General features: G+C 21.7%; 1 protein-coding gene across 3 annotated transcripts in view; it reads right to left on the reverse strand.

Moving 5' to 3' along the window:
- Nucleotides 1-2,067: 2,067 nt before the first annotated feature.
- LOC122497996 (regulator of G-protein signaling loco) overlaps nt 2,068-24,231 on the reverse strand; it is a 36,729-nt gene continuing 14,565 nt past the window's right edge. Inside the window, exons 4-13 of one of the 3 annotated variants that reach the window (XM_043605466.1) lie at nt 19,506-19,613; nt 18,956-19,180; nt 18,377-18,597; nt 15,856-16,048; nt 11,728-11,937; nt 10,718-10,991; nt 7,486-7,631; nt 6,118-6,355; nt 5,942-6,033; nt 2,068-3,238 (exon numbers count right to left, since the gene is read on the reverse strand). In XM_043605466.1, coding sequence (XP_043461401.1) covers nt 2,768-3,238; nt 5,942-6,033; nt 6,118-6,355; nt 7,486-7,631; nt 10,718-10,991; nt 11,728-11,937; nt 15,856-16,048; nt 18,377-18,597; nt 18,956-19,180; nt 19,506-19,613 — 2,178 coding nt within the window. In that variant the 3' untranslated portion in view covers nt 2,068-2,767. The remainder of the gene's footprint in view (nt 3,239-5,941; nt 6,034-6,117; nt 6,356-7,485; nt 7,632-10,717; nt 10,992-11,727; nt 11,938-15,855; nt 16,049-18,376; nt 18,598-18,955; nt 19,181-19,505; nt 19,614-24,231) is intronic. The other 2 variants (XM_043605467.1, XM_043605468.1) reach the window with 2 other exon arrangements.

Consider the following 24,231-nt stretch of genomic DNA (forward strand, 5'->3'; position numbering starts at 1 on the left):
AATAATTTGAAAATAGTTATTAAATTATTAACTAGTTAATTAATTAATAAATAATTATTGACAAATTAATATTAGATAAATATTAATTACTTAATTATCTATTAATTACTGACTTCTCAATTATTTAATGATTATTAAATAATTATTATCAAATTATAAAATAAATAAGAAAACAATTATTAAATAATTAACTGACTACTAATTAAAAAGTAATTACATAATTATTTTATAATTATTCACCGATTAGTTATTGATCAGGTAAATTATTAAATAATTATTAATCAAATAAATAAATTATTAAATAACAATAAATAAATAAATTATTAAATAATTATTAATAAATAAATAAAATATTAAATAATCATTAATAAATAAATTATTAAATAATTAAATAACTGTTGATTAATAATTATTAAATATTTATTTACTAAATTTAAATGAAGTAAATCAGATTGCAGTATTTTTGAAAAACTTTTAAAAATGCAATTGAAAATTATTTTCCAAAATACTAAAATTATTATTACTTTTAATTACTTTTAATTAAATTATTACTATTAATTTTTCTTAAAATTTATGCTATCGGGAAAATAAACAATCATTCATATTTATGAACAGCAAAATAAATAATGTTATATCAAATAATAAATCCAATTGTAAGAAATAAAATTTAAGAAAGTAAAAATATTTAAGAAAAATTTGCAATATATTAACAATTTTGGTTAGTTTTTCAAAAATAAAATCTTAAAAGAAAGATTAAATTTTTTCTGATTTGATTTCCATTAAATTTCTAAATTCTTTATAAAATTAAAAACCGAAAATTTTCAAGTTCTAAACAAACATTCATTTTTGTTGGTGGTAAAATTTTCATCACTTTTCTGACGTTAAATAAAGAATAAATTTTTCTTTTTAATCAAAATTCATAAACAGGGTTGCCACGCTTTTGCTCTTTTCAATTTCTCTGACTTTTTCAGGTTTTCCAGATTAAAAAATTTTAACCTGGATGTTTCTTAAAATTGAATTTTCATACAGAATTTTATCAACAAAATTTTTAAATAATTTAATTCTCTTGACAAATTTTAATAAAATTTTTAAGAATAATTTCATTTTTCGAGAAATTTGATGAAAATTCTATTAAAAATAATTGAAATTCTGCCAAGAATTTTATTATAATTTTTGAAAATAATTGAATTTCGGAGAGGAATTTTATTTTTTATAAAGATAATTGAAATTTCGACAAGAATTTTTGTAAATTTTTCAACATTATTAGATTTCTGCGAAGAATTAGAATACTTTTAAAAATAATTGAATTCCTGAGATGAATTTTATTAAAATTTCTTTTTAAATAATTGAATTCTTTTGTGAAATTTTATTTAAATAGTAGACATTGAAAATAATTGAATTTTGACAAATTTTTGAAATTTATTAAATTTCTACGAAGAATTTTATGAAAATTATTTTGAAAAAAATTTTATTGTTACAAAGAATTTCATTATCTATTAAAATAATTCAATTTTTTGAAGAAACTTAATTAAAAATGTATTCAAAATAATACTTAAATTGTAATAAATAAATTGTAGCAAAAGTTTTTAAAATGTTTGAATTTCTTTGCTGAATTTTAATAAAATTTTTAAGAATAATTTCATTTTTCGAGGAATTCCATTAAAATTGTATTAAAAATAATTGAAATTCTGCCAAGAATTTTAATATAATTTTTGAAAATAATTGAATCCCTGTAAAAAATGCTATTATTTATAAAAATCATTGAATAATAATTTTAAATTAAAATTTGTTTGAAATCTTTAAAAACAGGCGAAATTCCAGAAATTTTTTTAAATTCCATTCTATTTCCAGGTTTTTTTCAGACTCTGTGGCAACCATGATAAACATTTTCTCTTGTAAATTTAAAACTCAATTCATTCTTTCTCAAATCACTGAAAAAATAAAATTAAAAATAAATTGCAAATTTTATTTCTCCAACTAAAGAAGAAACAAAAATAAAAAATCACTCATTTCAATCTTGCATTCTCAAATAAATAATTTGAGGAGCTTTAAATGAATAAGACATGATTTTTAAAAACGCGATTTATATAATTTATTATTGTCGATAAATATATATAAGTAAATTTTTCCTCACTATTATTCACAACATATTAATTTTTTCCTGTACAACCAGGAATATAACATTCGGTTAGTATTAAATAACTCTCGTTGGTCCCTAAAACTTAGATATTTGTTTTTATATTATTCCCAGTAGAAAATAAATTGTAAGGCACAAGTCGTCATTATAATTTAAAATATTTAAATAACTCGAAGCCCAGAGATAAAACTTTGTATAATAGAAAAATCTATTGCTAATTATTTAATAAGAAAAAGAAATACTAAAATGAGTAAAACCAGTTTTACTCAAATTTTCTATAAAATTTTACACAAAATTCTTTCTTCAATAAAAAAAAGAAAAATTCAAAAACTGTGATAATAGTTGCCAATTTTTTTTTGTATCACAATATATAAATTCATCAATAATTATTTCTCTCACGTTGTTTATTTTTTTGTTTTGTTAAGTTATTAAATAGAGTCGAAATATCTGTTTGTATAAAAAATACAATATATCACTTTGTTAATACTCGTAAGTCATTAATACTTTCCACAAGTTAATATTCGATTCTTAGTTAAGAGAAATTCAATTATAAAATATTTTCGTAATCAAAATATTTTTTGTTCAGTCTAAAAATCATATTATCTAAGAAAAATATTATAAAAGAATACGTTAAGTTGTATTTTTTTGTTCAGAATCAATTATTGGATTAACATGATTGATTTGAGCGATTCTCTGAAATGGTCTGGAAGACATGATATAATTGCTTTTTAAAATACTTGTTTGCAAATTTTTTGGCTTTGGCGGAAGTGGCGGTGGTTTCGACAATTTAGACGGCGATATTGACGCAAAAGTTGCGCCAAATGTATTATTTTGCATTTTTATCGGCGAACTATTATCAATTACGGTTTGGTCAATGTCGACGAGAGTTCCATCCAAATTGTCCGAATTGTCGAAACTATTGCTGCCGCATTCTCTTAATTCTGTATTTCCATTTGTTAGCAATTTATTATTATCCTGACATGACAAGTTCTGCTTTTCCTCGGAGGAATCGTAAAACTTTGTGTGGCCATCGTAATTTACAGATGTGCCGCGTACTTTCCGCATTTTTTTGCTGTCCAGAATTTTCCCATTCTCCTTGTTCTGAGAAGTAAATTTTCTAATTTAAATCTGAACGTTAAATTGAATTAACAAATTTTTTTTTAATTAGTTCCACCTCAATCTCTGTACGAAAATTATCATTGCAATAATGGAAAAGATTTTTTATTCAAGTAATTTTTTTTATTTTCCTTCAGATTCTACTTGTGTTAAATATAAAAACCTTGGGGGAAAATTAATAAAATCATGATTTTTTTTAATCTTTTCAATTTTGTCAACGATTGTAGCAAACTATTTTTTAAAAATTTATTTCTATTATTCCAAACCTATTAACTGCTAGTTTCTCATTTTTCTTTGTCAGAAAAAAAAATTTTGACAACTATTTTTATTAATTAACTTAATTAGGGCTCGAACCAGTGAAAGTATTTAAAAAATACTGACTTTAGGGACCAAAAATTTTACTTAAAACTATAAATAAAATTTTTCATAACTATAAAATATGAAGATATCGATAACTCCGAGTCGAAGACTCGATCGATTTCTTCATGTTTTATTGTATTGTACTTCTTCAAAATTATTTTCATCATTTCAATTATTTTCAAGAATTTTTAATTAAAATTCTTTTTTAAATCAATTAATTTGGGAAAAAGTTGAGAATTTTCAAATTCATTTGTTTAATATTCAATTTTACGAAATTTAAATTATTCGGAAATTCTTCAATTAAATATATTTTTGAAAATAAAAACTTTAAATAATATTAAAAAAAATCTACAAACATTTTCAAAAAAATTAATTTAAAAATTAAATTATTTCTAACAATTCACGCTATATAGCTTTTAATATTTAATTATCTGAAATTTTAACTAAAATTAATTTTTAAATCAATTTTTAATAGAAAATTCTACGAGAATTCAATTATTTAAATACAAAAAAACAATTTATTGAATAATTGAATGTTTTTAAAAATAGAATTCTCATAAACAATTTTGTCAACAAATTTTTAAATAATTGGATTCTTCTGACGAATTTTAATAAAATTTTTATGAAGAATTGCATTTTTTGAGGAATTTGATTAAAGTCGTATTAAAAAAATAATTGAAATTTTTCAATTAAATACATATTAGAAAATAAAAACTTCAAATAATATAAAAAAAATTCAATTGAACTTTTTCAATTATTATCTAAAATTTTAACTGAAATCCATTTTTTAATCAATTCTTATTAAAAAATTCCACGAGAATTCAATTATTTAAATACAAAAACAAATGTTTCTTAAAATTGAATTCTCATTAATAATTTTATCAACAAATCTTTAAATAATTGAATTCTTACGACGAATTTTAATAAAATTTTTAAGAATAATTACATTTTTTGAGAAATTCGATTGAAGTTGTATTAAAAATAATTTAATTTCTGCAAAGAATTTTATTACTCTTCAAAATAATTGAATTTCTGCAATAATTTGTGAATTCTTCAAAATTAAATTTCTTTTAAGTGTTTTTAACTAAAATTCTTCCATAAAATAAATTCTTCCACTAATTATTTTTGAAAAAGTTTAGTGAGAATTTTCAAATTTATTTATTTACAATTCAATTTTACAAAACTTTAATTATTCGGGAATTCTTCAATTGAATATATATTAAAAAATAAAAACTTCAAAAAATTAATTTCAAGTAAATTTGAAATAAAATTTTTCAAAAAAAACTAATTCTTTCACAGAATTGATAGTTAAAAGTTTGTAAAATTAAAAATTTCGAAGATTTGAATATGAAACCTTTTCAAAATTCAATTATTTATAAAAATTCACGCTCTAATGCTTTTAATATTCAATTATTATCTAAAATTATAATTAAATTATTTAAATACAAAAATAAATAATTTATTAAATAATTGAATTCTCATACAGAATTTTATCAACAAATTTTTAAATAGTTGAATTTTTTGTCGAATTTTAATAAAATTTCACTATTTGAGGAATTCTATTAAATTGTATTTAAAATGATTGAAATTCAGCATTGAGATTTATTATTTTTGAAAATAATTGAATTCCTAAAAAGAATTTTATTATTTACGAAAATAATTGAATTGCTGAAAAAATTGTATTATTTATGAAAATAATTGAATGATTGCGAAGAAATTTAAAAAAATTTAAAAATAATTGAATTACTGTAAAAATTGAATTATTTACGAAAATAATTGAATGATTGCGAAGAAATTTTTAAAAATTTTGTAACTAATTGAATTCCTGTAAAATTTTTATTATTTTATGAAAATAATTAAAGGTTTGCGTAGAATTTTATTAAATTTTGTTTTAAAAAATTGAATTCTTTTGGAAAATTATATTAAAATAGTAAATTATTAAAAATTATTGAATTGAGGAAAATTTTTGAAAATTATTGAAATTTTGTCAAGAATTTTATTGAAATTTTGGAAAATAATTGAATTTTTGAAAATAATGTTATTATTTCTAAAAACAATTAAAATTTTGACAAGAATTTAAAGAAATTTTTAAACATAATTGAATTTTTGCAAGAAATTTGATTACTTTTAAAAATAATTGTATTTCTGCAATCATTTCTAATTTCTCTAAATTTATCCAAATTATATCGTACAATTTACGAACTTTTTGTCCTTTTTCTATCAAATTACAAACTTTACGGACTTTTTTTGAAAAAAACGGACTTTTACGGAATTAAATCGAATTTACGGTTCTAGTTCGAGCCCTGAATAATCAATCTTTTTTCCTACCTTTAAAAAATCCGGTAATTCGTAATTTATTTCCGTCCCTCTTTGATCTTCAAGTCTTGATCTTTGTGCTCTTTTCAAGCCTTCGTACAAATCTAAAAAGAAAAATTGTATTAAATAAATTCTAGTGAAGATTAAAATTGGTATTTATTTTTGTAAATTAATTCATTAAAATTTACTTTTCTTACCGTCGCCATCAAACTTGCTTGGCAACTGAAGTTTAACTCCATTTCTCCATTTGGCAATAAGTGGCGGATAAGAACGAGTATTTTCCTCTTGTCCACAATCGTTCCAAGTTCCTTTATCACTAGAACTGACGCTCTTTGATTTTCCTTTTTTCTTTCCATGACTCGATGAATCTCTCATAAAGAATTTATTCGAAAGAATTGATGAACTATCCGATCGCTGGTCATCCGACTAAAAAAATAATCCTCCGTTAATTATTCAATTTATCTAAATTGAATAAATAAGTAAATAAATATTGTAAAAATTTGTTGAGGATTATTTTCTAATTTTCGGGAGAATGAGAACAAATATTTGAATGAAGAATATTTGTTTTTTGTTAATTTGTAGATGAATAATAATAATACTATTATTTCAAGAAGAAAATAACAAATATTGTTAACTAATATTTGTCGAAATTGTAGAAAACAAAATAAATTCTGATTTTCGGTATTGGAAAAGTGTTTTTCACTTTTCCTTTACAAACATCACTTGGGAGAAATTGAAGCGGAGAGGGGGATAATGAGTTTTAAAGTGGGTTTGCACCAAGGGATAGGTATATAAAAGGCATGAATTTCCATAAGTTTCACTAGTCAAGAATCATTTTCGCAAACTTGAGGACATCATGGCAAGAAAGTGCAAGACAGTGTTCAAGCCCAGCGAATTAAAAATCGTTGGGACAAAAATTGTGAGAAGAACCAAGGACTGGATAAAGCTTCTCAACGAAAAATTGAGGCATACGAGGCAGCAACTAAAGTCGAATCCGAGGAAAAGGGCTTTATTACAGTCTGCCCTTTCCACTGCGGCGTATGACTTTCATATTGAAAGGCAATCGCGTCAACTTCGACGGGAAAGAAGACGAGCATCGTCTTCAAACCAAAATCAACGAAGTGAGACGGAAAATGTGGAGACTCCAATAACGGATCCAACAATTCTCCAATGGATGGAGAGTTTGGGAAATTTCTTGAGTGACGTTAAGAAATTTCCCCAGCCAGAGAAGAGTTTGTGAATTAAAAGCAAACAAATTTTCTGCTTTAAAAAATCGGCCCTTTTCAGGGCCAAAAAATTCTTTTTACGTTGAGAATACTTTTTGTTCAAACTGGTTCTAGATTTAAACTTTCTTGAAAGTTTAAAACTTAAATGGAGAGTTTGGTGAAAAAAACAATCGGCCCTTGTCAGGGCCAACAAACTGTTTATACGTTGAGAATAATTTTTGTTGTTCTAGAAATAGAAATTTACATTTTACTTCTATTTCTTTTTGTCATTTGAAATCGTTATTTATGTTTGAAATGATACTGTGATACTAATGAATGAGAATTATTTACCTTACAGGAGCCTTCACTGTATTGATATTTATTTGTACTCTTGCCAACTAGCAGTTCCTCGAAAACTTTGTTTGTGATTTCGTCCAGCGTTGGTTGACCTTGTGAGACCTTTTCTGAAGTTCTTGGCTGTGCATCGTGGAATATATCTGTAAGTGAAATTAAATTTTAATATATCTTTTTATTTTATTAATATCTAAATAATTACAAAAAAATTTTCATTTTTAAAATTTAATTTATTAATTTTTATTAAAAGATTCTGGACTTTTTTTTACTAATCTTTTTATTTTTTACAAAATATTTGATTGATTTTTGACATATATTAATATTATTTACAAAATATTTTATTGATTTTTGACATATATTAATATTGTTCACAAAATATTTTATTGATTTTTGACATATATTAATATTGTTCACAAAATATTTTATTTATTTTTGTCACAATATTAATATTTTGAAAAGCAAAATTTCCAAATATTGATAAATACGAATAAATACATATTTTCTTATTTCAAAAAATTTAAATAATTAACATTTCTCACATATCCAATATTGATAATTCCATAATTTAATTTTTTCTACTATTCCAAGAACTTTCAATTAATATTTCTCACATAATCACTAAATTTTAATTTCAAGATACACGGAAAGAAATGTGTTTCTGAAAGAGCACAAACTCTACTGATTCATAATTCACATTTTTCATGAACGAAAATTAGTATGGATTCTGCAGTAACTCACGTATTATACGTAACGATCGCTCATGCGCTTTTAGTAACAGATTTCTCTCCGTATAGAGAACGATTGTAAAAAATTAATCAAAATTAGAATATTTCTTGGATTCACAATATTTGGTTTTAACTAAAGTTTATCACAACCAGAAAATTTAAAGGTTTTTTGGAATTTTTCGAGTAAATAAAACATTTTGGTTAGGCACCAGTGTCTTTAAATTGAAAATATAATTTTGATAATAAAATTCATTTTTAGTTTTACTAATTTTCATTAAAATTTATTTATTTAAATTTCATATATAAAATTTATTGCAATGAAATTTCACAAAACTTTTAATTGTTTCAATTTTTAAAATTATTTTCGAGAATTTAATTTTATTCAAAAAAATTTGAATTACAATTTGAATGAAATTTCACAAAACTTTTTAATTGTTTTAATTTTTAAAATTATTTTCGAGAATTTAATTTTATTCAAAAAAATTTGAATTACAATTTGAATGAAATTTCACAAAACTTTTTAATTGTTTCAATTTTTAAAATTATTTTCGGGAATTTAATTTTATTCAAAAAAATTTTAATTTCAATTTTTCAAATTTTTAAGAATTATGTAAATTATTTTCAAAATTTTACAAATTGAAATTCTTCAAAAGTTGATTTTCAAAATTTATAATAAAATACTTGAAAAAATCAATTATTTTCAATTAAATTTTTCAAAATTTCAATTATTTTATGATAATATTTACTTCTAATATTCAATTATTTTTCAAATCAATTCTTATTATAGAATTCAACGATTATTTTGATTTTGATTTGAATTATTCAAATACAAAAATTTGTATGAAATTGAATTATTTTCCAAACTTTTAATGACAATTATTCAAAAATACAATATTTGAAAATAATTTTTTAAAGTAAGAAAATAAAATTCTTTGAAAATAAAATTTATAAAATTTATTTTATTATAATTTGAAAAAATTTCCTATTATTCCGATTTTTTAAAATTATTTTCGGGAATTTAACTGTTTTCAAAAAATTTTAATTACACGATTTTTTAAAAAACCTCATTTCTTCAGAATTTCTAAATAAAATTGTTTGATAAATATTTGAATTTGATTGTTAATTGTTTGTTATCTATTTGCCCACCAGGAAATAAAATTTCAAAATACTTTCAATGTAAAACCATTTGAAATTTAATTATTTTTCAAAAATAGAACTGCAATTCTTCCAATTCTTAAAATATTTTTTAAAATTTTAACTGGAATTCTTTTTTAAATCAATTCTTATATAAAAGGTAAACGAGAATTCAATTATTTGAATACAAAAATAAATGATAAAATAATTGATTATTACTAAAAATTGCAACTGTAACTATTATACTTCTGAATTTTTTCTTTAGTTTGAGAAACAAATTGCATAAACTATTTAAGTTTTTTTTGTCAAAATTTCAATTATTTTCAAAAATTTTTCTCAATTTCATATGAATCCTAATATTTACAAATTTTTTTATAAATTTCTTCGCAATAATTTAATTATTTTCAATAAATAATTATATTTTTTACATAGTTTGAATTATTTTCATAAATATTAAAATTTTTTTCAGGAATTCAATTATTTTCATAAATAAAACTCATTGTAGAATTTCAATTATTTTTAATATTTTTTTTAACCGAATTCCTCGAAAAATGTAATTTCTCTTAACAATTTTATTAAAAATCGTCAAAAGAAATCAATTATTTAAAAATGTTTTGATAATATTCTTTATGAGAATTCAATTTTAAGAAATATTTAATTAATCAATAAATTATTTATTTTTGCATTAAAATCATTGAATTCTAGCAGAATTTTCTAATAAAAATTGATTTAAATATGAATTTCAGTTAAAATTTTATATTTTAATATTTATTATTCAAATTATTCAAATATTCAAATAATATTTGAATATTAAAATTATTAATAATTCCGAATAATTCATTACAGGATGAATTTAAAGAAATAATTGAATTTTGAAAAGGTTTCAAATTAAATTCTTTGAAGAATTTCTGAATAATTGAAATTTCGTAAAATTGAATAATGTAAACAAATGTATTTAAAAATTCTCAAAGAACTTTTTCAAAAAATTATTATAAAAAATTATTATAAATTATTTATCTTATTTAGGTATTTAAATTTCTTTTTATTTAGTCATTGTTCGATTTGTAAATTCCTTATTATATTAAATCTGAATTTCTCTCCATTCTTTGAAAACTAAATTTACCAATTTTTAAAAACTTGTTCAACATTATAATATAATTTTCTATTTTTCGATATTGACCTTCTAATTGATTATTTCATTGAGATATTTTCAAAAGATTCTAAATTCAAGGGAAAACCAATAATATTTTCTGACTTTCAATATTAAATTTTCCCTGTACTTAAAAACTAATTAGCCATTACTGGTGTATTGTCAGGTAAATGAAGGATTATATTCAGCGACTAGACGAAATAAATTACTTTTAAATTACCTTCATTATTGGATGTGAGGACAAGTCTTGTAGGCGCATTTATTGCAGGTGTGTCTACCGAAAGGGGATGTCCCTCACCCCAAATTGTAATCAATTCCAATTTAAAACCATATTTGTTAAGAAGAGGTCTCAATACCTCTCTCAATGTTCGTCCTTTATGGGCAACGACAGTTATTATTCTACGAGATGGTAAATCAACTTTCAATACTTTCGACGGTACAACCTCAACTTCTTGTCCCGATAACACAGTCGACGGATACTTTAGATTAATTATCTGAAAAAATACAAAGAATTACAATTTTTTTTTTAAATCACTCTTATTTATAATTGATTTTTTTTATTATTTTTATGAAGCATATTTCTAAAGCAAAAAGCCATTACTCCTGAAGTTGTGTTAAATTCTGAAATTAAAAAGATAAAAATTATACATCCATCACCATAAAAAAAAATACTACATTTTATCACGTGCATCCTTGGAATTAATTCGTCCATTAAGATTAGAAAATTATAGCACCTTTCATTGTTGTGATATATTAAACGATTCCCTTCTAATCAATATTAATATTTAATCATAAGTTCTCTTCTAATCCATTAAGAATTTCTAATTCATAAAATATTAATTTCTAATTCGCTAATTATTAATTTCTAATCCCCTTCTACAATCTACAATTTCCGAATTTTTAGAAAATAAAAAATAAATATTTTCAAAACGAAGAAATTGCATCTTATGAAATAATAACAATAATTCCTTTTGTTAGTCGAGTGAAGTGACTGTCATGCACATTTCTTGGATTTGAAATGCAAAATGCGGTGTACAAATTTTGATTATCGTGACGACAATCGTTTTTTTTTTTGAAGCGTGCGCATACGACCGAGAAAAAAAATTGTTATTCAAATTATACAATTTAAAAAAAAAATTCGATCTCTATATAAGTGTCGATAGGTGTTTGCAAATTAGTCACAGATTTTTTTTTACAGCTTGCACCAGATGTACAGAAAGTGACACTAACCTCATCTGTGGCAAGTACTAGTACATCGTAATTAGAAAATCGCAGTGCTCGCTTATCGAGTAAACGAGTCACCACTTCTTTAATCGTCTCCGTTTGGCAAGTAGGCACAACAGTTGTGGAACCATCGGGTAAAATTACTCGGCACAAACCAGTGCATTTCGTGTGAATCTCTTTCGTTTCGTTCAAGTGCCCTTCATAGGACGACACAGACTACAATTCACATACAATCGATCAGAAAAAAATTATCATCGAACCCTTTCATTCAAAAAGTTTTTAATTTTAATAATTTCAAGATTTTTTTCTAATTTACTTTAATAATTTTATTAAAAGAGAGAAAAAAAAGGATTAAAAAAAATTAGTTTTTTAGGGTGGTCACAAGCTTCAGTTTATCAATTTCCCTGACATTTCACTGACAATAAAATTAATTTACTGATATTAAAATTATTTTCCCTGACAAAATTCTTTTCACAGAAAAATATGAAAGATTACCGAAAATGAGTAAAATTTATGAAATTTAATAATTTCTAAAAATTACAATAATTGTAATTTTTAGAAATTATTAAATTTCATAAATTTTACTCATTTTCCGTAAACTTTCATATTTTTCTGTGAAAAGAATTCAATTATTTTCTACAATTTTCAACTAAACTTCATCTCTAAATCAATTATTTTGAATATTTTTCCGAAAGTTCTTCGAGAATTAAATTATTTAAATACGAAAATTCAATTTTTTATAATTGTAACTGTTCATGTTTTTTCTTAAGTTTATTAAGGTATATTTTCAAAAAATAATCAAATTTTTGAAGAATTTTAATCATAAATATGAGCATGATTACTCCGAAATTTTAATTAGTCTAAAAAAGTTAATTTTTATTCCCTTTATTCGAAAATAATTAAAAATGCTAAATAATTATTTAAAAAAAACTCTAAGAATTAAGTAGTGTTTAAAAATATTTTAATGTAATTTTTCGACAAAAATTGAATTTTTTAAAAGAGTTTTTCTATTATTTAAAAAAACTTAATTAATTTTTTAATGAATTTTAATTAAATACAGGGTTGACACGCTTTTGCTCTTTTCAAATTCCCTGACTTTTCCAGGTTTTCCAGATTAAAAAACGGAATTTTTCCAAGTTTTTAATACGAAAATTATTCGAAAATATCAATAACTTGATTTTTAAATAAATATTTAATCATTATTATTTTTTCATATAGAAATTAAAAATTTCAAATTCAATAACTTATAAGAATTAAAACTTGCTACTTTGTTACTGTAACTTCTTCAAAAATTATTTTCATCATTACGATTATACATTTCTAGAATTTTCAACTAAAATTCTTCTTTAGATCAATTTTTTAAAAATAATTTTTGAAAAATTCTTTGAAAAAAAATTCTTTTTGAAAAAAAATTTGTTACAAAGAATTTTGTTATCTATTTAAATAATTCAATTTTTTGAAGAAATTTTATTAAAAATTTTACGTTTAAAGATTTTGTATTAAAACTTTTGATACTTCAATTATTTTGAAAATTTGCAATTAAAATTTTTCAAAAGTTGATTTTCAAAAAGGTAGGTGGTCACTTTTTCTACAAAATATTTTCTAATCCTTTTTGTCAAAAAAAAAAAAAAAAAAATTCTAATGAAATCTATTTTCTAAAAAAGGTTTTTCTAACAAGTTTTGATTTCTAAAAAAGTTTTTCTAAAAAGTTATGATTTCTATTATTTATTTTCTTAAAATTTGTAAAATTCCATAATTTTGATAAAAGTTAGAAAATTGTTGAAAAATTAAGATTAAGAAATAGAAACTATTTTGCATATTTTCTATTTTCTCAATCACAATTTTGTTTACAAAATTATAAGTTTTTTTTGAGAAAGTAGAAAAAATGGTAGAAAATTACAATTTCTTATCACTATTTGTTAACAAAATTCTGTTCTTCTTTGAAAAAAAAATAATAATCTGCATCATTTTTATACAAAAATTTCCAAAATTAATTTATTTATAAAACATTTTTTTTAGAAAATTTTCAATATTCTTAGGAAAAGAATCCCTATAATTTCTATTTGTTATTTTACAATATTTTTAACTAGATTATTTAAAAATTTTGTTAAAAAAATTTGCATAATTTCTATTTTTTATTATAATTTTTTAAAGAAATCTCAAGTACTTTTTTTAAAGAATTAAAAAATTTTCGTAAATTTTTTTTTTGTAATCATTCATAATTCGTTATTTCAAAAATTGAATAGTGTTAGAACAAAATTTTTTTGAAAATTACCTTTATTAGAAAAAGAAATTTTTAGAAAATGATCTTTATTTGAAGAAAGAAAATTATAAAATCACTTTCATTAGAAAAAAGTTTTTTAGAAATTCACCTTTGTTAGAAAACAAATTTTTAGAAAACAAATAATTAGAAAATTCGTTTTATAAAAACCCCAATCTTTCAAAAATTCTAACAAAATACTTTAAAAAAATTAATTTTTTTAAATTAAATTTTACAAAATTTCAATTATTAAAAATCTTTTTAAATGTATATTTTGAAAATTTAAATAGAAAAATGATTCGAAAATAATTTTTGAAAGATTTGTTTATAGTTATTTTTTGCACTATAAAAATCAAAATGAGTTACATTTAATACTAAAAAATATGATATTTTTTTGCAATATTTGGAAAAAAAGTCGAAAAAGTGTAAATTTTTGAAAATAAGTCGAAAAAAATCTCAATTTTCTAAATTTTCCTAACAAAAATTTGTTTTCCTGACATTTCCCTGACTTTACTGACTTTACTGATATGTGGCCACCCTCGTTTTTTCTTTCTTTCAATGTTTTCTACACACTTTCAGTATTCATCATTCTTTCCGAATTTTTGAAAATAGAAAAACTGTATAAACTCTTATTCACGAGACACTCGATTTTCACAATAAAAAATAATCACAATAAAATAATAATAATATAAAATTTCACCCCTAGTTCTGCATCGCAAAATTTTCGCATATCAATCGGAATCTCGTTATTTTTAATTCCAAATAACTCAAGTTTTGCTTCAATCTCAATTTTCTTATTTTCAAATTAAATTATTTATTTCGTAAATTAATGAATTATTTCTTTTTGAGAAAATGAAATATTCAATAATTTAATATTTAATTCAATATTTTAATGTACATTTGATATTCAACCTTTAAAAGTTGATAGTGAAGGTGTAAAAAAGAATAAAGAAAAATTTTTTGAACATGGTAAATAAAGGAAGATTGTGATGTCTGGTACTGTCAAGTCTCATAGCCAGAAGTTCAAATTTATCAGGAAATAAACAGCTGTTGATAAGCAAACATTCATAACTTCCGCTGATAATTAATATTTATGTTAGAAAAAATTTTATGAAACTAAGGTTGTTACATTTATAAAACAAAAGAGATTCATTCATTATTATCTTTCATTTGAATTGAATGTTATATTATAATAATCACTATAAAAATAATATCACTATTCAATAAAAACACTTGCAAGTAATCATCATCTTATCACTAATTGCAAGTGTAGTTAATTTTAATTATCTTTCCTTGAGTGATATATTAATTTAATGTAATAACAACTAAAAAAATAATTCAAGTCAGTGCTAATTAAAATTAATTTTATTTATCGACTTTTAGAATTAATTATAAATTATTTTACTGATATTAACACTAAAATTGACACTTTCTAAATCATTAATTGAAATAATAAATTGAAAAAATAGTGTTTGAAACTATTTAAATTTGAATAATAAAGTTAAATAATTATTATTAAATTAAAAAAATATTTAACAGATGAAAGATATTATTTTCTTGTTAGTTAAAATTCATGGTAGAAAATATCAATGGATGATTCTAATTTCAATGAATTAAATACCATCAATTATTGAATATTTTACAAATAATCTCTTTTGCTTCTAAAACGTTCCAAAATTTAACTTTTATTATGATAAATAAAATTTTTGAATAAAATGAAAAAAAAGAAAAGACTTTGGTTAGAAAAGACTTGAATTTTGAAAATAATATTGAAAAAATGATGACTAATTTGTATGATGATATAAAAAAGAAAAAATGAATCGAGTATCGCGTCAATAAAAGCGAGGATGAATGATCATTGTATAAGGGCTTACATGCTTGTTAAATGATTGCCTCAATGCCAGATCCCATGACGCTAATGACGATCTACTGCTGGATATAGATATACTGTCCTCATTGTTATTACCCTCCGCTTCCCTTTTAATAGTTGTAAAACTCTTGTATATAGTCTCACTACGACTAGGGGTCTGAACGTATTCTGATTCTCCTCGGTCCTTCGACTTTGATCTAAAATAACAATTATCACCATTTTAAACCGGAGAGTTCACTTTCATTTTTTCTCCTCCTCTCGAATTCGTTCTCGAAACGAAACACACAATATTTCTTTCAATCACAAATTCAATTTTATAGACGTATAAATCAATTAAATTTAAATTAAATATTATTTCCAGTCCATCAAGTTCAATAATTTAAACATAAAACTTTTAAAAATTCAGAATTATAAATAATTACGTGCGCAAGCGCGCTAAACATAATATTCAATTATTTATTAATATTATGCAAATTACAAAATTTTTAACGAATCAAAAATAAAAAATTACGTACCATATACGGACAAAAATATAACGAAAAAAAATTTTAAAAAAATAAAAAAAGGACATTTTATTGAAAAATATAAAATAAATTTTTCACAACTATAAAACATGACCGAGTGATAAAATCATTATATATAAGAAAATAAAAACTTAAAATAATTTTTAAAAAAATTCAATTTAACTTTTTCAAAAAAATTAATTACAAAATTCAATAATTTCTCAAAATTCACGCTATATTGCTTTTAATATTCAATTATTATCTAAAATTTTAACTGAAATTAATTTTTTAATCAATTTTTAATAGAAAATTCTACGAGAATTCAATTATTTAAATACAAAAGTAAATTATTAATTGCGCATAATTAAATGTTTCTTAAAAATTAATTCTTGTAAAGAATTTTATTCACGAATTTTTAAATAATTGACTTTCTTTCGACGAATTTTAATAAAAATTTTAAGAATAATTACATTTTTTGAGGAATTTCATTAAAATTGTATTAAAAATAATTGAAATTCTTCAATTAAATATATATTACAAAATAAAAACTTCAAAAAAGTAATTTCATTCAAGTAAAATTGAAATAAACTTTTTCAAAAAAATTAATTCTTCTACAGAATTGTTAGTTAAAAGTGTGAAAATTAAAATTTTCAAAGATTTTAATATGAAACCTTTTCAAAATTCAATTATTTCTAAAAATTCAAGCTCTAATGCTTTTAATATTCAATTATCTAAAATTATAACTGAAATTCTTTTTTAAATCAATTTTTATTAGAAAATTCTACTAGAATTCAATTATTTAAATACAAAAATAAATAATTTATTAAATAATTGAATTCTCATAAAGAATTTTATCAACAAATTTTGAAATAATTTAATTTTTTGTCGAATTTTAATAAAATTACATTTTTCAAGGAATTCGATTAAAATTGTATTAAAAATAATTGAAATTCTGCAAATGAGGAGTGAAAAAAGTTTTATTATTTATGAAAATAATTGAATCCTTAAGAAGAATTTTATTACTTTGGAACAATACAATAATTTGTAACTCATAAAGAATTTTATCAATAAATTTTTAAATAATTGGATTCTTTTGACGAATTTTACTAACATTTTTAAGAGTAATTACATTTTTCAAGGAATTCGATTAAAATTGTATTAAAAATAATTGAAATTCTGCAAATGAGTTTTATTATTTATAAAAATAATTGCATTCCTAAAAGGAATTTTTTTATTTACAAAAATAATTGAATCCCTGTAAAAATTTTATTATTTATTTATGAAAATAATTGAATGATTGAGAAGAAATTTGTAAATAATTGAATTCCTGTGAAATTTTTATTATTTTTTAAAAATAATTGAAGGTTTGCGTAGAATTTTATTAATTTTTTCTAAATAATTGACTTCTTTTGGAAAATTTTATTTAAATAGTAAATATTAAAAATCATTGAATTGATAAATATTTTTGAAAATAATTGAAATTTTGTCACGAATTTTATTAAAATTTTCGAAAATAATTGAATTTCGGAGAAGAATTTAATTATTTCTAAAAATAATTGAAATTTTGCCAAGAATTTAATTTTCTATAAATAATTTTAATAAAATGTAATTCTAAAATTATTAATTACAACTACTAACAAAATCGGTTATATTAAAAAAATTAGAGAAATTTTTTTGAAGAATTAAATTATTGTCAAAACCATTAATAGTAATTATTCTTTGAAAGAATTCAATTATTTTCAATATTTGAATAAAATGTCTTAAATGAATTAAATTATTTAAACAAATTCTAATAAAATTCTGAGAAGAATTTAATTATTTAAAAACTTGAAAGAAATTTTTTATAAAATTCAATTACTTTTAAAAATTTTGAATTAAAATTATTAAGAAAATCTTCGAAAAATAATTTAATTAGAATTTTTAAAAACTTTTATAAAATTCTTTGCAAGAATTCAATGATTGTCGATTATTATTAATATTATATAGAAAATTTCAGAAAATTTTCAAAACTATTCTACATACCTATTTTTTCTGTGCCAAGGAAGAATTGATTTCCGACATCGATCTTCAGCGTCGGAATGACTTTTCTTTAATTTCACACTTGGAGAACTCGTTAAACTTAAATCCCGATCTTCAGTACCGACAACACTGTTTCCAGTTTCTAAACATCTGCGATACAGATCTGATCTCAAAAACCTTGGATAACTATCAAACTTCATTAGATTGAATACTTGTTTCTGTGCCTGAAATAATTCAAGTTGAAAAAATACATATTTACAAACAATAATATTTGTTAAATAATAAAAACTTATTACACTTTAAAGAATAAAATGAAGCATCGGAAGTACTTCTTCTAAAACGAAAGGAAAATTCTTTGAAAACTTTGATAATAACAATAAGTAATAATAACAAATAAATGACTGAATAATTTTTTTTTAAAGTACTAAAATAAATATTTGATACACCTAATGGAAATAATAAGTTTGAAAAGACTTTCTTGGAAAACGATGCCAGATCAATTTACTTTCACGCTGAAATTCAATGCAGGAAATATCCTTTAAATTGAAGGTAAATTGATATCAATTAAATGTAATAACATACCTGCATGAAGAGATCAGCAGGAGCTGTGTTAAGGAGTTCTTGAGTGATTTGTCCAGCTGCATGACTGTCAACATTAACAGGTTCTGCAGCGGTTGCTGATAAATGACGCTGATATATTTGCCGTGCTAATCTCCGACGACTAGCGACGTCTTCGGTATCCGTGTATCTTTCGCAGGCTGCCCAAAAGTAGATATTTTCATGACTAAATTCTTTCTTCAGAAATTCCTGCAAAGTGATAAAAAAAATTAATTTTTTAATACCTAAAATACTGCATTCACAACCAAATAAACATTATCTTTTACAAAAGCATTTTTCTTTCTGCGTAAATTTATTTTCAAAACAAAACTTTTATTTCCAGACTATAATAAAATTTTTTACTGAAAATAATGAATGAATAATGAGTTTAAATGAATAATTTCAAAAAATCCATTCGGAATTATTCATTCTCTCTTCGTGGAAAATACTTGACGATTGTAAAATCAAGCGTGATTCGTATTTCAATGGATAATGCAACAAATCGTAAAAGTTTATGTTGACAACCGGTACTTACAGCGAAAGTCTGCAATCCTTTCGGATCTCCCAATAGTTTCTCGAAACCGGAAGCCCACGAATGTACATTACAATTGGCAGTTTTGTCACAAGATTCTGTACTTCCATGCTGCAACAAAAAATAAATATATTTAATAATTTTTTTCCCACAAAATTAGAAAGAAATTTTTTTTCGTCAAATTGTAATTTAATAAATAAATAATGTCATAATAAAGGCACAAAATTAATAATATACAAGTGATTAATAGTAATAATATATAAAATGAAAAATAATACAATAATAAAATGTATAAAATGTATAAATATTTTTCTCATTAAAAGTGAAAAATTTTTCGTAAGAAAAAAGAAGATATTTTTCAATGAGAAACTTATTACTGCCATTAGTACTGTTTCAATTAAGAAATAAGTAAACATTGAGTATCAGTGATTTAATTAAATAATTAGAACGAAAACTTCTATACTAGAGTATATGAGAAATCGTAATTCCATGAAAATTTATAGCTATTTACAGAGAATAGACAAGTCCTTGTATTAAATAATCGTGTGTCTTAAGTTAATTACAACAGCATTTCAGTAACAAATTGCTTTGCCGACATTCCAGTGCGAGACGTCAGAGAAGTGGCCAAGTCTTTTTGAACGTGATGAGCGTTAATGAATCTGTGGACGTGACAATATACGTCTCACAAAAATTAATTTAGAAAGGAAGCTATACGGTTTCTCGGCGCAAGGGCCCCTTCCTTCAATTTCATGTCCAGAAGCAACAAACATCAAATAAGAATAATATAAAAAGATGTTCTCTCGTCTTCTCCGAATCTGTCGATGCGATTCGAAGAAGCTTCCCACTTCAATTAGCTCCAAATTGGCCTGACCACGTCGATAAAAAAGAAAGACAGTCTCTTCGACTTCTTCTTTATTTCCTTTTTATTTTTATATACATGAATGAGAGAAATAAATCTCGAGAATAAAAAATTTATTTCAAAATCATCCAGTTATCAATTTGTAATGATCATGTTCTCAGTCGACTTCTAATTTTCATTCAGATTAATTTCTATAAAGTTATTTGCAAATAACTACCAAAATAATTTTATTGTTATATCTCAGGGCTCGAAACAGTGAAAGTATTTAAAAATACGGACTTTATGAACCAAAAATGAAAAATTACGGACCAATTACTGACAAAAATATAACCAGCCCGAGTCAAATAAAAGAACATTTTACTCAAAACTATAAATATTTTTCATAACTAAACATGAAGATAACGATAACTCCGAGTCTTCGACTCGGAGTCATCGATTTCTTCATGTTTTATAATAATTACAGTACCGTCCGAAATTGTCAGTCCACCCATTTTCAAAGGAATGACAAAAATTTTTTAACATAAAATTCATGAAAAGTAAAATTTTTTTTGGTTTATATTTTGAAAGACGATAAAATTTTGAAAAGAATAAGACCTTACAGAAGTCATTTGGCCAAAATTTGTAGAAGATATTCTTAAAAATCGTCATTTTCAATGTTTTACAAAAATTTGAATAACTTCTAAAATAATGAACGCTTTTTAATAATCTTAGGCTTATTTTGAAGACCATTTTCTACAGAATAAGAATTTCTTATAGGCATTAACCTGTCATTTTTAACTTGGAATAAGCATGACGTCAAAGTTGGACAAAAAAATTCAAAAAATTTGAAATAATATTATGAAAAGAAAAATAATTTTTGAAATTCAAACATATATTTTTATTAAATTTTCTTGAAAAATCTACACCATATCATGTTTTATATATGTTCTAGAATAGTTTTTAGTACAAAAAATTGATTTTAAATTTTTCCAATTTTTTTGTCCAATTTTGACGTCATGCTTATTCCAAGTTAAAAATGACAGGTTAATGCCTATAAGTAATTATTATTCCGTAGAAAAAGACCTTTAAAATAAGCCTAAGATTATTAAAAAGCGTTCATTATTTTAGAAGTTATTTAAATTTTTGTAAAACATTGAAAATGACGATTTTTAGGAATATCTTCTACAAATTTTGGCCAAATGACTTCTGTAAGGTCTTATTCTTTTCAAAATTTTATCGTCTTTCAAAATATAAACCAAAAAAAATTTTAGTTTACATGAATTTTATGTTAAAAAATTTTTGTCATTCCTTTAAAAATGGGTGGACTGACAATTGCGGACGGTACTGTAAAGATGACCAAGTGATAAAATCATTATCAATTCAATTATTACTTTCAAGAATTTGTAACTAAAATTCTTCTTTAAATCGATTATATATATTAATTTTTAATAATTTTCGAAAAACTTCTTTGACAATTTTCAAATCCATTTGTTTATGCAATATTTAATGTTACGATTACGAAATTTCAATTATTCGTAAATTCTTCATTTAAATATATATTGCAAAATAAAAACTTAAAATAACATAAAAAAAAATGTTAACTTTTTCAAAAAAATTAATTTCAAAATTCAATTATTTCTAAAAATTTACGCTATATTGCTTTTAATATTTAATTATTATCTGAAATTTTAACTGAAATTAATTATTTAATCAATTTTTATTAGAAACTTCTACGAGAATTCAATTATTTAAATACAAAAATAAATAATTTATTGAATAATTGAATGTTTCTTAAAATTGAATTCTCATAAAGAATTTTATCAATAAATTTTTAAATAATTGAATTCTTTTCACGGATTTTAATAAAATTTTTAAGAATAATTACATTTTTCGAGAAATTCGATTAAAATTGTATTAAAAATAATTGAAATTCTGCAATGAGTTTTATTATTTGTGAAAATAATTCAATTCCTAAGAAGAATTTTATTATTTCTGAACAATATTTAATTTTTGCGACGAATATTATTACTGTTAAAAATTATTGAATTTTTGCAATAATTTGTAACATTTCCAAAATTAAATTCTTTTTCGTGTTTTTAACTGAAATTCTTCTATAAATCCATTATTTTTAATAATTTTTCAAAAATTTCTTTGTAAATTTTCTAATTCATTTGTTTACAATTCAATTTTACAAAATTTCAATTATTCGGAAAGTCTTCAATTAAATATATATTTGAAAATAAAAAATTTTCAGAATAATTATATTTTTCGATAAATCCACTTAAAATTGTATTAAAAATCACTGAAATTCTGCGATCAGTTTTATTATTTGTGTAAATAATTGAATTCTTCAGAAGAATATTTTATTATTTTTGAGCAATATTTAATTTTTGCGAAGAATATTATTTATTACTCTTCAAAATAATTTAATTTCTGTAATATTTTAGTAACTTTTTCAAAATTAAATTTTTTTCGTGTTTTTAACTAAAATTCTTCTATAAATGCATAATTTTTAATAATTTTTGAAAAAGTTCTTTGAGAATTTTCAAAAATTCATTTGTTTACAATTCAATTTTACAAAATTTCAATTAAACATAATTTCATCAATTAAATATAAATTATAAAATAAAAACTTCAAATAATTTTTTTAAAAAAGTCCGCAATTAAACTTTATCAAAAAAATTAATTCCACAGATTTGTTAGTTAAAAATATGAAAAATTCAGATTTTTAAAGATTTTAATTTTGAAACTTTTTCAAAATTCAATTATTTCTAAAAATTCACGCTCTAATGCTTTTAATATTCAATTATAATCTAAAATTTCAATTCAAATATATTTTTAAATCAATTTTTAGTAGCTAATTCTACTGGAATTTAATTATTTTAATAAAAAAAACAATTTATTGAATAATTGCTTGTTTCTTAAAATTGAATTCTCATAAAGAATTTTACCAATAAATTTCTAAATAATTGAATTCTTTTGACGAATTCTAATAAAATTTTTAAGAACAAATACATTTTTCCAGAAAATCGATTAAAATTGTATTAAAAATAATTTAAATTCTGCAATGAATTTTATTATTTATGTAAATAATTGAATTCCTAAAAGGAATTTTATTATTTAAAAAAATAATTGCATCCCTGTAAAAATTGTGTTATTTATGAAAATAATTGAATGATTACGAAGATATTTAAAAAAAATTTCGTAAATAATTGAATTCCTGTGAAATTTTAATTATTTTACGAAAATAATTAAAAGATTTGCGTAGAATTTTACTAAATTTTTTTTAAATAATTGAATTCTTATGGAAAATTTTATTAAAATAGTAGATATTAAAAATCATTGAATTGAGGAATATTTTTGAAAATAATTCAAATTTTGCCAAGAATTTTATTAAAATTTTTGAAAATAATTGAAATTTTGCCATGAATTTTATTAAAATTTTTGAAAATAATTGAAATTTCGCCAAGAATTTTATTAAAATTTTTGAAAATAATTGAATTTCAGAGAATAATTTTATTATTTTCAAAAAATAATTGAAATTTTGACGAGAATTTTAAAAAAATTTTGAAAATAATTGAATTTTTGCGAAGAATTTTATTACTTTCGAAAATAACTGAATTTCTGCAATCATTTGTAATTTCTCTAAAATTCTCCAAATTATATCGTACAATTTACGAACTTTTCGTCTTTTCTCAATCAAATTACAAACTTTACGGACCTTTTTTTTGAAAAAAACGGACTTTCACAAACTTGAAGCAAATTTACGGACCTTTTCGGTATTTACAGATCTAGTTCGAGCCCTGATATCTTAATTTTAGTAAAATTAGTTTTCTTACCAAAAAAAAACATGAATAAAAAATGAAAATGGAATTATTATTATTATTACTA

This window comes from Leptopilina heterotoma, unplaced genomic scaffold (genome assembly GCF_015476425.1).
Source record: "Leptopilina heterotoma isolate Lh14 unplaced genomic scaffold, ASM1547642v1 Lhet_14, whole genome shotgun sequence".
In the NCBI taxonomy this organism is placed as follows: Eukaryota; Metazoa; Arthropoda; class Insecta; order Hymenoptera; family Figitidae; genus Leptopilina; species Leptopilina heterotoma.